The sequence below is a fragment of the Ochotona princeps genome, chromosome 10, assembly GCF_030435755.1.
Source record: "Ochotona princeps isolate mOchPri1 chromosome 10, mOchPri1.hap1, whole genome shotgun sequence".
Lineage (NCBI taxonomy): Eukaryota > Metazoa > Chordata > Mammalia > Lagomorpha > Ochotonidae > Ochotona > Ochotona princeps.
In genome coordinates this window covers 71,179,156-71,193,527 of record NC_080841.1, presented here as the reverse complement: position 1 = coordinate 71,193,527, position 14,372 = coordinate 71,179,156, and the positions used below count along the sequence as shown (strand labels likewise).

General features: G+C 51.6%; 1 protein-coding gene across 12 annotated transcripts in view; it reads left to right on the top strand.

Annotated features, from left to right (window-relative positions):
- KIAA1217 (KIAA1217 ortholog) overlaps positions 1 to 14,372 on the top strand; it is a 372,896-nt gene that overhangs the window by 133,216 nt on the left and 225,308 nt on the right. For 2 of the 12 annotated variants that reach the window (XM_058669603.1, XM_058669601.1), the window contains exon 1: positions 7,083 to 7,371. The exons of 2 other annotated variants lie outside the window; for them this stretch is intronic. In XM_058669603.1, the coding sequence (XP_058525586.1) occupies positions 7,299 to 7,371 (73 nt within the window). In that variant the 5' untranslated portion in view covers positions 7,083 to 7,298. Of the gene's footprint in view, positions 1 to 7,079; positions 7,372 to 14,372 lie in introns of those variants that run through there. 8 more of the 12 variants (XM_058669611.1, XM_058669614.1, XM_058669612.1 and 5 more) reach the window with 6 other exon arrangements.

Sequence of the window (14,372 nt, the reverse complement as noted above, 5' to 3'; positions counted from 1 at the left end):
ACTTCAGGAAGAGACAGGTGGGGTAGGGGAGCCTGACTCATTAGCTCTCTGCGACTTGGTCTCTTTATCTGGAAAATGGGGGCAGGAGAAGCACAAGGGGGAAGTGAATTACCTGGTCCTAGTGTCTGGGGAGTGAGATTGGTTCTCCTCCATTCATGCTTACTGAGTCTTATGTGGAGAGCCCAGGGGCAAAATCCAGGCACAGGAAGTCCTTTTCCAACAAATACACTTTTTTGTTTTTCGAAGAGAGAGAATCTTCTATTCAGTGGTTCACATCTCAAATGCTCACAGCATCCTGGACAAGTCCAGGCCCAAGTAAAGAGCCTAGAACCCCATCAGGTCTCCCATATGGGGGTGAGGGACCATGGTACAAGGGTGCAAGGGTGCAAGGGTGCAAGGGTGCACACTGGCAGAAACAGGATGGGAATCCCAAGCAGTGTCTCTTTTTTTTTTTTTTTGTCATATTAAGATTTATTTACTTAACAAGCATTCCACAGAGAAAGCAAGAGACAGAAATCCTCCAACTGCTGATTCACACCCAGTTGACTGCAACGGCCAGGACTGTGCCAGGCCCAAGGCAGGAGCTGGGAGCTTTTTCCAGATCGCCTTCATGGGTGGAAGGGGCCTAAGCCCTTAGCCAGGTGCATTAGCTGGATCAGATGCAGAGCAGCAGGGCGCCAATTGGTGCCCATAAGGGATGCTGGCATCGCAGATGATTGTTTCACCCACTATGCCACAATGCCAGCCTCATTTTAAGCAATCTTAACCACTGCACCAGACGCCTGCCCAGACATTCTACACTGAAACTGAAGAAATGAACAGAACGCTTGTTAATTCGGAAGTCCCTACCCTCCCTAGGCATCTCCCTGGGCTTCCACGGAGGCTCTTCTGTGGAACAGGCTGTGTCTCTGCTCACTCTCATGATGCCCTTTGCACCAAGGCTGCCACCTGGAAGGCAGCCCACGTCTGTGGGCAGCAGAGAGCCGAGCTTAAGGCCATGTCCCAGGCGCTATGCTGTGCAGATGGCCACTCGGTCTGCGGTGCTAGATCTTCCCACGCAGAAAGGCGATCAAAACAAGCAAGGCAAAAGAAGTGAACATCATGGTCTGCGTTGAAAGGCCAGCCAGTCTACTGGAAGCACTAACACATTGGATTGAAGGACAGTCTTTTGGTCTGCACCCATATGGGGAATTTGTATAGGGCAGGATGGAAAGTCCCCAGACTGCTGGGTGGGAACATTGGACTGTTGGGTGGCCTGTGGGGGCAGCTTATATTTTGGCAGACAAATCTCCTTGGAGCCAAGGGGGATTTTCTTTTGAGAGACAGAGGCAAAGCAAGAATAAAAGCAAGAGAGAGAGAGAATGAACAAATCTTCCCATGAGCTGCTTTACTCCCCCAGTGCCTGCAATGGTTCTTGGCTGGCACTGAAGCCTGAAACTCAGATCTCGGTCTCCCACATGGGAAACAGGAGCCCAACAACTACAGCCGTCACCACCTTATCCATAGGAAGCTGGAATCAGCAGCTGGAGCTGGTAGTCAAACTCACGTTCACTTACACGGAGTAAGAGCCGTCCTCTAGTGTCCCTTATCCGCCAGGCCAGACACACCCACCCTGCCAAGGAAAAGGTTTAAAGAAGTACGAGTAAGGCAGTACCGGAAGTAGGGGCAGAGATCCTGCAGGATTACCCAGTGAGATTCTGGCTCTTAACACCAAAGGGTAAACTCTGTTCTGAAGGCTGAACCAGACAGAAATGCACACTCCTTGGATGGCAGAGCTTCTGCTTGGAAGTGCCCCATTGTTTCAGGGGGAGCTTGCAGTCACAGCTGCGGTGAGTCTCCTCATTAATGCCTAATGTTCTCTTGGAGGATCTTTTGCCAGAAGGGGGAGAGAGGAGCAGCACATGACACCGCGTGCGTTTCACCCTTGGAAACCCAGTGAGCGTGGGGGCTTCTCTGGAGCGGCTGTCTGTCAGTACTGGCTTCCCTGGGGTCAGTCCTGCTTCCATAGCATCCCGTTGTGATTATTAATAGCGTCCTCCTCCCCCTCCCTTCTCCCTTCCCCCATACCGTGTGCCCTGGTTTATTTTGAAGGATCATGTCACCCCGGCCACCTGACGTGCTGCCGTCAGCACCAGCCTTGGGAGTCTGTGCTTCATTGGAGCAAATGTCTCCCAGCTGTTTCACAGTCCTTTCTAAGATTCAGCAGCCAGCACTGAGTGGCACGGTAAACTTGATGCACCCATGATGGAACCATCCGTGGGCTTGTTGGTGTTCCCTCGGGTTTTGTTTCAGTTTGGAGTGCTGTGGCAAGTGTTTACTATGGCCTTTGTGTGCTTCTTTTAATTCATTTTAAATGGCCTTGTTCTTAACAGATTTGAAAGTTTTCAGAAATGAATGAATACGACTCATGATGTTTTGATGTGACTTGCTTTGCTCCCTGGACAGAGTTCCATGAAGGCGTGGACATGCAGTCTGCAGCCCTGTCTCAAAAGTCATTGGTAATGGTTGGCAAGTCTGGGGATGAATTCCCATTACAGTGATGCCATTGAAGTCCCGTTACCAAAAACCAATGATGCAGGTGGGGACAGTGTTGTGGCACAGTGGGTCAGTCTTTCGCCTGTAATGCCCCAGGCATCTCTTATGAGGTCCGATTCAAATTCTGGCTGCTCCACTTCTGATCCAGCTCCCTGCTAATGTGCCTGGAAAAGCATTAGAAGATGACCCAACTACTTAGGCCCTGCCACCCACTTGGGGTACATGGATGGAGTTCTGGGCTCCTGACTTCAGCCTGGCCCAGCTCAGGCCATTGTGGCCATTTGAGGAGTGAACTAGTGGTTGGAAGATCTCGCTTTCTCTCTCTCTCCCTTCCCACTCCTCTCTATGTCCCCTTGGCCTCTATATTTAACTCTGCCTCTCAAATGAATCTCAAAATTAAAAAAAAAAAAAGCAGCAATGGTTTGGTTCTATAATAGATCACCTATGAGAGAAACCTCACCGGTGCCTTTTAGCACCTCTTATTTTTCTCATTATTCATCTTCATTTATAGATGACACTATTTGGAGTGTTAGCACATTTTAAACTTCAAACTGTAACCTATGGAACCTCTGACCAAGAAATAGACCTGCACCTGTCTTAGCTAACACAAGCCAAGTTGAACATGCAGTTCGCTGACGTTGTGACTCCCCTTCAGATGATGGGGAAAAATACAAGTTCAAGTTCTTCCCACTGTCCCTGTGCCTTTCACAGTACATATCAGAGGGCGGCAGGAGGCAGATGTACTTGCCATAGCCAATTTATAAAGCCAGAAATTAAATTAAGCCCCAAACCATCATGTCCTTCTCGTCCAAATAGTGTTTTCTCTCCACGGCGACTGCACTCACAACAATCGTGTTTTCCATGAAGCTCTGAGTTACCAGCTTCGTCTGGATGGCAGAACACAGCTCTGTTGTCCACGGAAATTGGTGGTGGGCGTGGCGTTCTCAGGAACGGTTCCGATGTGGGGAGGGACACAGGCCATAGTCCCACATGAGCTGGCCCCAGAAGCTGTTTCCTACAGAACAGCCCCAGACTTGCAGCATTTCTGACATCAGTGGTCACTGTGGCTGCAGGTCTAGATCATCCCTGTCCCATCCTACACGCTTGATGCTAAAGGTTTTTCTCTTTCTGCTTGGGCGCATTCTGATCCTCTTGGGCCAAGAGGAAGGTGGGAAGAGAGGCCTGAAGGACTCCTCTGACACTTTCCAAAGCAGCGCCCACTGGGAGAGCAGCCTGGGCTTCCGCAAAGGGTGCTCTTTGGTCTGCCTTGAGCCAGCTACAAGGGCCTTGGGGGCAGGGTGCTGCTCTGGCTGCTGCTTGCTTTTGCAGGCTTCTGATGTCTCCTTTAACCCGGGGGTGGGGGTTGTTTGCCTCTGTACTGTGTCAACTGACAGGAGCCTCTAGCTGGCTGCAGGACATCTGGCAGGCTCAGGCTATTGGTTCCTGCAATCTCTCTTTTTCTTCCCCACCCCACTTCCTTTCCTGTCTGCATAGACAACCCCACAGTAGCACACCTGTTTAAGAATCAGACTGGGGATTATCCGAACCCCAGGGTGTGGACACACAGGACACTTTCTTCAAGAACATTCCATACCTAAGGGAACAGCTAAGGCTTCCTTCTTGAAGTGAGATTGCCAGGTGGTCCAGTTGCAAAGTTATGCAGACCCTGAGTAATCTGCCCTTGTAAAACCCAACTGCCTTTAGGGCACTACTATAGTTTTCCAGAAGATTCACCAACCTTGCAGATTTCCTGACAATCCTTAGGAGATGACGAGCTTCCTGCTCCACTCCCCCATGAGGCTGTAGTTCACCCCCTCTCCTGTAAGGACATCTGCCTGAGTGTAGCTTGAAAGGGCACTGCTGTCCAAACACTCATGGTTCTCATGGTCACAATCTAGCCCCTGAATCCATGTGAACGCTCACCCGAATGACCTGCAAACTAGTCAAATATGGCCGGCAGGCTGACCACTGTCCTTTGTTCTCTTGAAAGATGTGGCCACTCTGGGTTAAAATAGCACATGGGGCATCGCGGCATAGCAAGTTAAGCTGTTGCCACTGGGGGACACCTGCATCCTAGAGGAGAGTGCCTGGTTTAAGGCTCCTGCATCTCTCTGACTCCAGCTTCTGACTCCAGCTCCCTGCTCATGCACACCCTGGGAGGCAGCAGGTGCTGGCTCAAGGGGCTCCGCCACCCACATAGGAGACCAGGCTAGAGCCCCTGGCCTCAGCCTGGCCCACACCTGACTTTTACAGGCATTTGTTGAGTGAACCAACCAACAGATAAAAGATGCTTCTCTCCCTCTCTTTCTCTTATAAAAAAATATTTTTTTTCTTTTCTTTCTTTCCTTCCTTCCTTCCTTCCTTCCTTCCTTCCTTCCTTCCTAAGGCTGATTGACAGAAGCAAAGACAGAGAGAAAGAACTTCCATCCACTGATTTACTCCCGAAGTGGCTGCAACAACCGGAGCTGAGCCAATTCAAAACTATGAACCAGGAACTTCTTCCACGTCTCGCTGAGTACACATAGGTGCAGGATCCCTAGGACTTGGGCCATCCTCTGCTGCCTTCCCAGGTCATAAGCAGGGAGCTGGATGGGAAGTGGAGCAGTCCGGACACAAACTGGCGCCCATGTGGAATGCTGTGCTTAAGAGTGCAGGTTCAGTCAGTTGAGCCATTGTGCTGGCCCCTCTGCCTCCCTCTCTTATTGGCTCACTTTTGCTCATTCTTGCCCTGACCTCTAAATACATAAATTAAGGGGTTTTTTTAGGTTTTATTTTATTTTTTATTTGAAAGTCAGATATACAGAGAGGAGAGGCAGAGAGGAAGATCTTCCATCCCCTGATTCACTCCCGAAGGGGTTGCAATGGCCAGAGCTGAACCGATCCGAAGGCAGGAGCACAGAGCCTCTTCCGAGTCTCCCACGCGGGTGCAGGGTCCCAAGGCTTTGGGTTATCCTCTATTGCTTTTCCAAGCCACAAGCAGGGAACTGAATGGGAAGCGGTGTCGCTGTCCCGCAGCGATGGACTTGGTGCACGGAGCCGATAATAACACGCGTGGACCCTGACTGATGGTCAAAAGCCGTAGTTTATTAGTGGCATCAAACTTTATACACTGAGGGCCATACAGGATAAGGGAGGAAGTATTGAGCTCATCAACAAAACCATCAATGCTTTTGTTGGGAACTCTTTTGTCTAGCATATTCCACCAGGTGTTCTCATATACATACTGTCCACTCAACTGTTCTTATGCAAATGATATCCAATAAGGTATTCAAAAGGTAGCCATTTGGTTATTCTCCTCCAAATATTATCCAAGCAACTGTAATCCTGTGCTCACTGACCTTCTAGGGTCACAATGTCCTCCTACAAAGCAGGGCCGCTGGGATTAGAACCAATGCCCATATGGGATCCTGTCATGTGTAAGGCCAGGACTTGAGCTGCTAGGCTACTGCAGTGGACCTGTAAATAAAGATTTTTAAAGGCCACACTTGTGCTACTAGTTATAATTATGCATTGTTTTGTGAATCTCTGGAATAGCAGAGCTAATGTTGCTGATCTTCTCATCTTCTTTTTTTCCCTTTTAATTTCACTTTCTGGGAAATTTGCCAGTTTTGTAAGGACAGTGTAAAGAACAACATAAATATTTGTAGGTGGTTTAGAAGCAGTGTATGCTGGGTCTGGCTCTGGCCATCCAGAGGAGAGCATTATAGATGTTTTAAAGTCATAAATCAGAGCCACCTAGAGGTTAATTTACTGGTTCATGTTTCAGATCCGGGCTTAACAGGGGCATGAGCTTATGAGAGCATGTGTGAGTGTGTGTGTGTGTGATATCCGTGCATGGGTACACGTGTGTGTGAATGTGCATGTGTGTAAGTACATACGTGTGTGGTACATTCATACATGCGTGTGTGTGGTATCCGTGGGTATGTAAGTGTGCGTGCCTGTGAGCGCACGTGTGTGGTGTAAGCGTGCGCGTGTGCTGTGCGTCACTATGCCTGTGTTTGAATGTATGCGAACGAGTGCCCTGTGTAGTCTTTGAATGCTGGGGGGAGGTAGGGAGTGAAAGCCACTGGGTAAAAACTCTTACAGTCCCCCCTTCAGGGATAGTAAGGGACTCTATGCAAATCTCATCACCTCTTTGCAGATGCTAATGAGTACGCAAGTTCCTCAAAGCACCTCAGCCTCCTTTCTTTTATAGTTGTGTTTTCTTTGAAGGAACTCAAGAAGGAGGGCCTGCCTGCGGTTTGGATTCCTAGGTGCCCCCAACCCCCACCCCGAGCCCAGAAGACTTGCAGCTTTCCAGCCTGGGGCTCGCAGGCAAGGCGAGTTGTAGGGTGGACTGTGAGAAGGGCCGGGCCGGGCCCTCACCTGCAGAGGTGGCCCCTTCCCGGCCGATCACTGGCGGGCCGGCGGGCCGGGCAGACAGCACCGCCTCCAGAGCAGAGCGCTGTCCCCTGGGGGCCTGTGCGCAGGCAGGCTGGCTGGCTGGCTGGCTGGGAGGGCCCCCAGGGGCACCCGAGAGGAGTGGAGGCCTTGGAATGCAGCTGATCTCCCTGGCCGACTCTAGAGAATTTGCACAGCAGCAGCAACAGAAGCCGCAGCGGCGCGTTGGAGAAGAGTTTGGGGTGGGGTTTCGCCCGGCCGCCTCCTCCCTTCACCCCAGCCCGGGCCCCTTTCCAGCGCTTTCCGGGAGCTCTGGGGGCTGCACCGCTGAAGTTGTGAGGAGAACAGAAGAGCCTGCGCCGCGCGCAAAGCCGGCAGGGACAATGGCAGAACAGGGTAGCCGGAGTGGGGAGCCGAGCCTTCCTCCCGGCTGGGCAGGCAGCGGACGGCCTCAGGGTGAGTGGGGCTGACTGGTTCTGAGGCGGAGTGCGCCGCTGCCTCTCCCGCCTGTGCGCCGCCTTGCTGCGCACTGTTGCGGGCGGAGAGCCCCAAGCTCTCCTCGGTGGGGCGGAGCAGGAGGGGTGGTGGCTCCGCAGGACTGGGGTTCCTGGAGGTTAACTTTGTCCCCGGAGGTTTAGGACTTTCTGTTTTCCCCTTGGGTGGGGAATGGTGACAGATCCACCTAGGGAGCAGTTGGACTGCATCTGCGGAGGAAGGAGTTTCCTCGGGCAGCTGCTGCTGCTCTTGGGTTTCCATTCATTGCGGATAAGCAAGGATCCCATTACGACTCCAGGACGCACGCACGCACCCTAGGGGATGCCAAGTTTCAGGATGTTTTGAGAAGAAGGTGGCAGAGTTTAGGGGTACCAGGAGTTCTTGGGGGCAGCTGCCTCGCATCTTGTTGTCATTTTAAAAAAGTTGGGAGTTAAGGGGACAGTTTCGTATAACTTCTTTCTGTCCTTTTCTTTTCATGGTGTTATATTTATCATCTGGCTGTGTTTTCCAGAGGGAATTTCCAGAAGCTTTGTAGGGTTGTTCCAAGGAAAAGCTTAGCTGTGGGGTGGGGTTGGGGTGTGTGTGAGAGAGCTTTTCTCCCTGTCCACCCCCCTCCCAGGCTCCTGCTGCTGTGCGCTCCACAGCTTACCCTGTGCTATCCCGGAGTCAGCAGGATCAGAAACCGCCCCAGGTTCATCCAGGGGGCAGTGGGGAACAAAAGGCATGCGTATGTGTGCTGTGTGTGCGTGTGTGTGTGTGTGTGTGTGTGCACGCGTGTGTGTGTGTGTGTGCGTGCGGGAGTGCTGGGCTGTGCGTGGGAGCAGGGAGGGCGCGCTGGGAGGCAAAGGTGTGTGTGCTTTCAACAGGCGGAAGGGAACTGAGGGTGAGTCATCCCCGCTGGACATGCGGAGCAGAGCCAGGCAGAAGAAATGCAAGAGACAGATGACCCCCAGGGAACCAGATCCTGCACTGCTGAAGTGTGGTGGGGGTGGGCAGAGAGGGCCCAGAGGGACTCTCCGCTGCCCTCTCTCCCCCTTCACCTCTTGTGGGTGACAGCAGTGAATCCTGTTGCAGGGACCCAAAGTCTGGGAAATGACCCAGATTCCAGAGGGGGCAGCAGGAGGGGCCCTAACTCAAACAACTGCAGCAATTCACAGGTGTCTGGAAGGCCTGGAGGGACCCGCTGGAGCTGGGTCTCTATACTGCCCTGCTTCCTTTATTCCTTGGTTCCAGGTCTGTTGCACATCTGCTATGAACTTCTCTCTGTTGTGAGCACAGTGGACTGAGAATACAAGGTTGTGCTGCACTTTTATTCTTTGTATTAAGATGATATATTTATTTTGAAGGGCAGTTCCAGGAAGCGATCTTTCAAGCTTCTAGTCGCCCCACCAACACCACCCCCGTTTAGATGGCTGCAGTGCTTGGTGCTGGGCCATGCTGAAACCAGGAGCCCAGGAGTCAGGAGCTTTATCCAGATCTCTTGGAGGTGGGACAAGTGCTTGAGCCACTGCATGCTGCTTCTCCCTGGCACAAGACCAGGAGAGCAGGGTATGTTGGAGATGGAGCAGCCAGGACAAGAACCAAATCCTGGATGAGATGCTGGCATTTCAGTTTTGACTTTAACTGCTATGCCAAAGCATCTGCCCTTGAACTTAAATTCTAAGTGTCCTGATTAGGGAGGGATGTGGGGCAGTAAAGGTAGATAGTGACCCAGTTAGTAAAAAAATTGATAGAGCATATAAGATGGTAGGGCTGCCAAACTGAACAAATCAAAAATAGAATGATGTCAGCAACATTTGAATTTTATCAAAATCCCACATTTTTTATGTGTATGACTGTATCCCATAGAATGTTTCTATGCTGAAAATGTCCTTGTTTATCCAAAATCTAAATTTAATTGTTTGGATTTGGGCTAAACAATTCATTTTTTTATAAGTGTAACCATATTCTTTAAATGGTGTGGGATAGATTTAATGGGCATCTTTTATTAATTTTTTAAAGTTACCATCTTAACCATTTTTTAAACTATTTATTTGTTTTAATTCCAAAAGCAGATTTATAGAGAGACGGAGAGACAGAGAGAGTATACTTCCATCTGCTGATTTATTCCCCAAGTGACTGCAATGGTCAGAGCTGAGCTGATCCAAAGCCAGGAGCCAGGGGCTTCTTCTGGGTCTCCCATGCAGGTGGGCTTTGCACCATCCTCGACTGCCTTCTCACGCCAGAAGCAGGAAGCCAAATGGGAAATGAAGCATCTGGGACATGAACTGATGTCCACATGGGATTCCATTGGTAGCAGGAGGAGGATTAACCCCTTGAGCCACTAGGCTGGTCCCATACTATATTTATTTTATCCGATGGAAATAAAGATGTGGAAAGAAGTGAAGCAGAGATGGGAGCAGGGCATGTGGGGTGGGGGCGAACCTATAAATAAGTTAGCCTGGAGACACCTTACTGAGTGAGATATAGGTAAAGGCAGAGAGAGAAAGAGAGAGAGAGAGAGCAGTGAGGATTGAACACATTGCAAAGAAGAGCATGGGAGAGGGAGGAGAGGAAGAAAATGTGAGCCTGGACACCCAGGGTCTGTGAAATGGTGCAGGGGAGCTTGGGCATGGAGCCCAGCAGGTCAGTGTTGCTTTGACAAAGCAAGAGCAGGAGCACACCTGAGGTATGTATCTCCAATACGGATGGGAGGGGCAGGGACGCTGCCGCCTGCTGGTGCTGGTCTGAGCTGAGGGTTATGGCAGATGGCAGGGTCTCCAAGTGCATTCAGAGTGAAGCCGTAAGTTTAGGTGTGGGGCATAGGAGAAACAGACAAGTCACAGATGCTTTCCAAGGTTAGGACATGAGGCCCTGCAGCCCTGCACTGTGGTATAGTGAGTAAAGCCACCTCCTGCAAGACTAGCATCCCTTTTGCATGCTAATTCATGTCCCAGCTGCTCCACTTCCCATCCAGCTCCCTGCTAAGGCACCTAGGAAAGCAGTAGAGCATGGTCCAAGTGCTTGGGCACCCGCATCTATGTGGGGGACCCAGATGGGTTTCCTGTAGCCTGGCTTCAGCCTGGCCTAGTCCCTGCTGTTGCTGTCGTTTGGCGGTGGAGGGGGGGACCAGCAGATGGAAGATTCCATTTCACCTCTTCTACCAGCCCCTCTCCTTCCATTCACTCCGCTTCTCACATAAAAAGGAGTTAGTAAGAGGGTACTGTGATTTGGGAGTGAAGAGAACAGGAAACTTTTGGGCTGTGTTAAGTTCCAGAAGTCTGGGCCCAGCATGATAGCCTAGTGGCTAAAGTTGTCTCCTTGCACACACTGGGATCTCATACGGGCCCTGGTTCTACCTGGTGGCCCTGCTTCCCATCCAGCTCCCTGCCTGTGGCCTGGGAAAGCAGTCGAGAATGGCCCAAACCCTTGGAATCCTGCACCTGTGTGAGACCTGGAAGAGGCTCCAGGCTCCTGGCTTTAGATCAGCGCAACTCCAGCCATTACAGCTGCTTGGGGAGTGACTCATCGGACGGAAGATCTTCCTTCCTGTCTCTCCTCCTCTCTGTATATATGACTTTGCAATAAAAATAAATGAATCTTAAAAAAAAGAGAGAAAATCCACAAGTTTATTGGACAGCCCAGTGGAGAGGGAGACATGGATGTGGTTTGGGTGTCCAGGGCTGGAGTTGAGGAGAGAGAACAGGGGGTGCTTGTGGCACATTTTAGTCCTCAGAGGTCTAGGGGGATTGGGAAAGAGTGCAAAGGGCCTGTGGGTTGGCACAGGGACCACAGGCAGGATAGTGTCTCAGGTACACACTGGCTACAGCGTCCATTTGCATCCCTGCCCTCTGCTGTGTGTGGTGGGGCTGTCACACTGTGCAAGGTGGTTACCCAGGGCCACGCCTGTGCTGCGTTGCCTTAACCTGCCTGTGCTTGGCACTCCGTCAGTATTTATTGAGTGAAAAGTTGATGCTGGCACCTTGGGGACTTTGAGTCTATCGGGTCTGTGATAGACAAGGATCCCTTGGGTGATCATGTAGCTCATTGTTCCCCGAAGTGCATGCGAAAGGTGACTCTATAAATAATTCTGCCTGGGCAACAGTTGTAAGGCAGAGGTGTTTTGGCAAATTGGGGCATATGGCCAGTTGAGGAAGAGCTGGGAGGGCTAAGGGCTCCAGGACGGAAGAGCCAGGCTGGCAGGTGATAGGAGTGTGGATGTGTTTGGCAGTATAGTGCCCAGTGCAGAGTGGGTTCTCACAGTGACTGGTGGGACGGTCACTCTGCTGCGTGGGTTTCTCAGTTTGTTTCCCCTGTGAAAGGACAATGCCTGTGATGGCTGTATCTTCCTATAGGGGGCGCCCTGAGCTCTCCGCTTCTGCTCTGACTTCTGTTGACACTTCTTGTGTCCCTTACCGCTGCCGCTCACCCCTCCGGTGACGGGCAGCTCTGGCGGAGTCTGGGGAGTCACTGATGCACAGAACCGTGTTGGGGTGTCTCCTCTCAAAGAGCCCCATCAGGGAGAAGTGTTAAAGTGCATCAGGTGAAGTTGCAGCTTGGGACGCCCACATCCTGTGATGGAGTTCAGGGTTCGAGCTGGAATGTTCCATTTCCGATCCAGCTCCCTGCTGTAGCACCCGGGAGGCACTGCTTGGTGCTCAAGAGCTTGGGACCCTGTCGTCCATGCAAGAGACCCAGATGGAGTTCCTGGCTTCAGCCTGCCCCAGCCCCAACTGCTGTGGGCATTTGGGGTGTGAACTTGCAAGTGTAAGAGTCTCTGTTTCAAGTAGATCGTTAAAAATAAAATAGTCCCATTGATGTCCTTCCCCTTGCTGTGTTTTGTCCTTAAGCCTACTGACCCCACTGTGACATTTGTATTTTAGGAGAGTTCTGCAAAAAGTTCACTGGAAATGCATGTGAAGGACAAAAAGAAAATTGTGGATTTGCAATTTCTTTTTGCAAATTTTGAGCAAATTTCAAAAGCTCGAATTGTCCTCGAATTTCCAGACAAAGACCTTCCATCTGCTGGTTCACTCTCCAGTGAACACAGTGACTGGGGGTAAGCCAGACTGAAGCCAGGAGCCAGGAACTCCATCTGGGTTTCCCATGTAGGTAGCAGGGATGCAAGTACTCCTTCGACTACTTTTGCAGGAGCATTAGCAGGGAGCTGGATCAGTAGCAGAGCAGAGGGGATTCAAACCAGCGCTGACATGATGCCAGTAGGTAGCAGCTTAACCCACTGCCCTAAAGCCAGCCCTTTACAGTTCTTTAAAAGAGTGTAACAGCCTTGTAAGCAGTAATTGCTCTGTGGTGGTGATTTTATGATGGTCCTCAGTGGCTCCTAGGGGAATATGCACATAGTCAGATGGGCTCGTCATTGTGACAGTCCCCTAACCTCAGTGACTTGGCTTGATCAAGGTTAAGTTCTCCCTGTGGGCCGGGAGGGGATATTCATGGCCAGCTGGTCCCCTGGGAGACTCCTGCTGGCACTATGTCCAGTTGCTGCACCATCCTGCAGCACATTGGAGATTTCTGCAGGATCCTTTACTGTCGTCCTGGGCAAAGAGAGAGAGAGAGAGAGAGAGAGAGAGAGAGAGAGATCGAGATCTAACACATTCTCCTCAAGAGCTAAGATCCCAGGGTAGGGCTTGGCTGGTTCAGACATCACCTACAATGCTGGGCATCCTGTATAGGTACCAGTTTGTCAACCAGCTGCTGTGCTTCCAATGCTGATGCACCTGGGAATGCAGCAGAAGGTAGGGCAAATGTTTGGGCCCCTGCCATCCACATGGGAGACCTAGGTGGAGCTCCTGGCTCCTTGCTTCAGCCTCGTGCAGCCCTGGCCATCAGGGACCATTATGGGGAGTGAAACAACAAATGAAAAAACCAAAACAAATAGTGAGGCCTCCTTTCTGCAACCTTGAAGTAAGACTGACACCTGTAGTCAGTGCAGGGGCTGGCTCTGGTGGCAAGCAGTGTGCAGTGCTGGGTGTCAGCTGACCCAGGTAGAGGAACCAGAGTGTCCACCTTCCTACATGCCTGCACAGCTTCCTGTGTTGGTGCCAACTTTTGGGATCCCTGCCTGTCTGCTCCAGTTCTGCATCTCCTGCTTCCTCCTTCCAGCAAGGCGAGAATTGGAGGTGGGAGAGGCCCCTCTACCCTGGGGGATGAAAGTGCTGCTACTGGCTTTCAACTTTTGCTTTCTACTCTGCAGGCTATGCAGAACAGCTGGGAGGGGCAGGAAGAGGAAGCCGGGAACCCTGTCTTTCTTGTTCAGGACTCCCAGAATAGCAAGCAGTAGACAGCCGCTGGCACTTGAGGGCTAGCCTCTAGAGCGCCTCCTGCCCCGAGAAGCATGATTGTGTTTCTCATGTGGGGGAAGGGAGTGGGAGAGAAGGAAGCAGGAGGGCCCTGGCTGCCCAGCTGTGGAACTGTGCCTCGGTGTCCTCAGCCTGCCCTTGCCCTTGTTTCTCCATGACCCCACATGGTTGTCCTCCCTCCGCTCAAAGACCACATTCTCTGCATAGGGCTGGAGCTCAGGTGTCCAGGCTGTCTGGAAGGTGGCTTTGTGTGTCGGGCGCCGGACAGTGCTGGGTGCTGGTGGAAGCCGAGCAGAGGTGCCTGGGCTGGGGCTGGGGCTGGGATGGGTAGGATACAGGTGGGGGTGAAGTAATGCGCAAGGCAGAATGGGGCTCTGGGAGCTGTACATGGAGCCCCCAACCCATCCCACCTACAGTAGGTACTGTTAGCTGCGAGTCCCCAACCCCCCACTAAGTCTAGTGTGACAACTACAGAGATTTAGGAAAAATCCATAAGCCAAGAAAAAAGAGCATGCACACACACACACACACACACACACACACACACACACAGGAAAGCTGTGGCAGGTTGGCACATCCCTCCCCAGGGCAAAGCATGTGAGAAGTGGGGCGGGTGTTGGAGGGTATGCAGGGTGGGGCTGCTCTGTGGTCAGTGCTGATGGA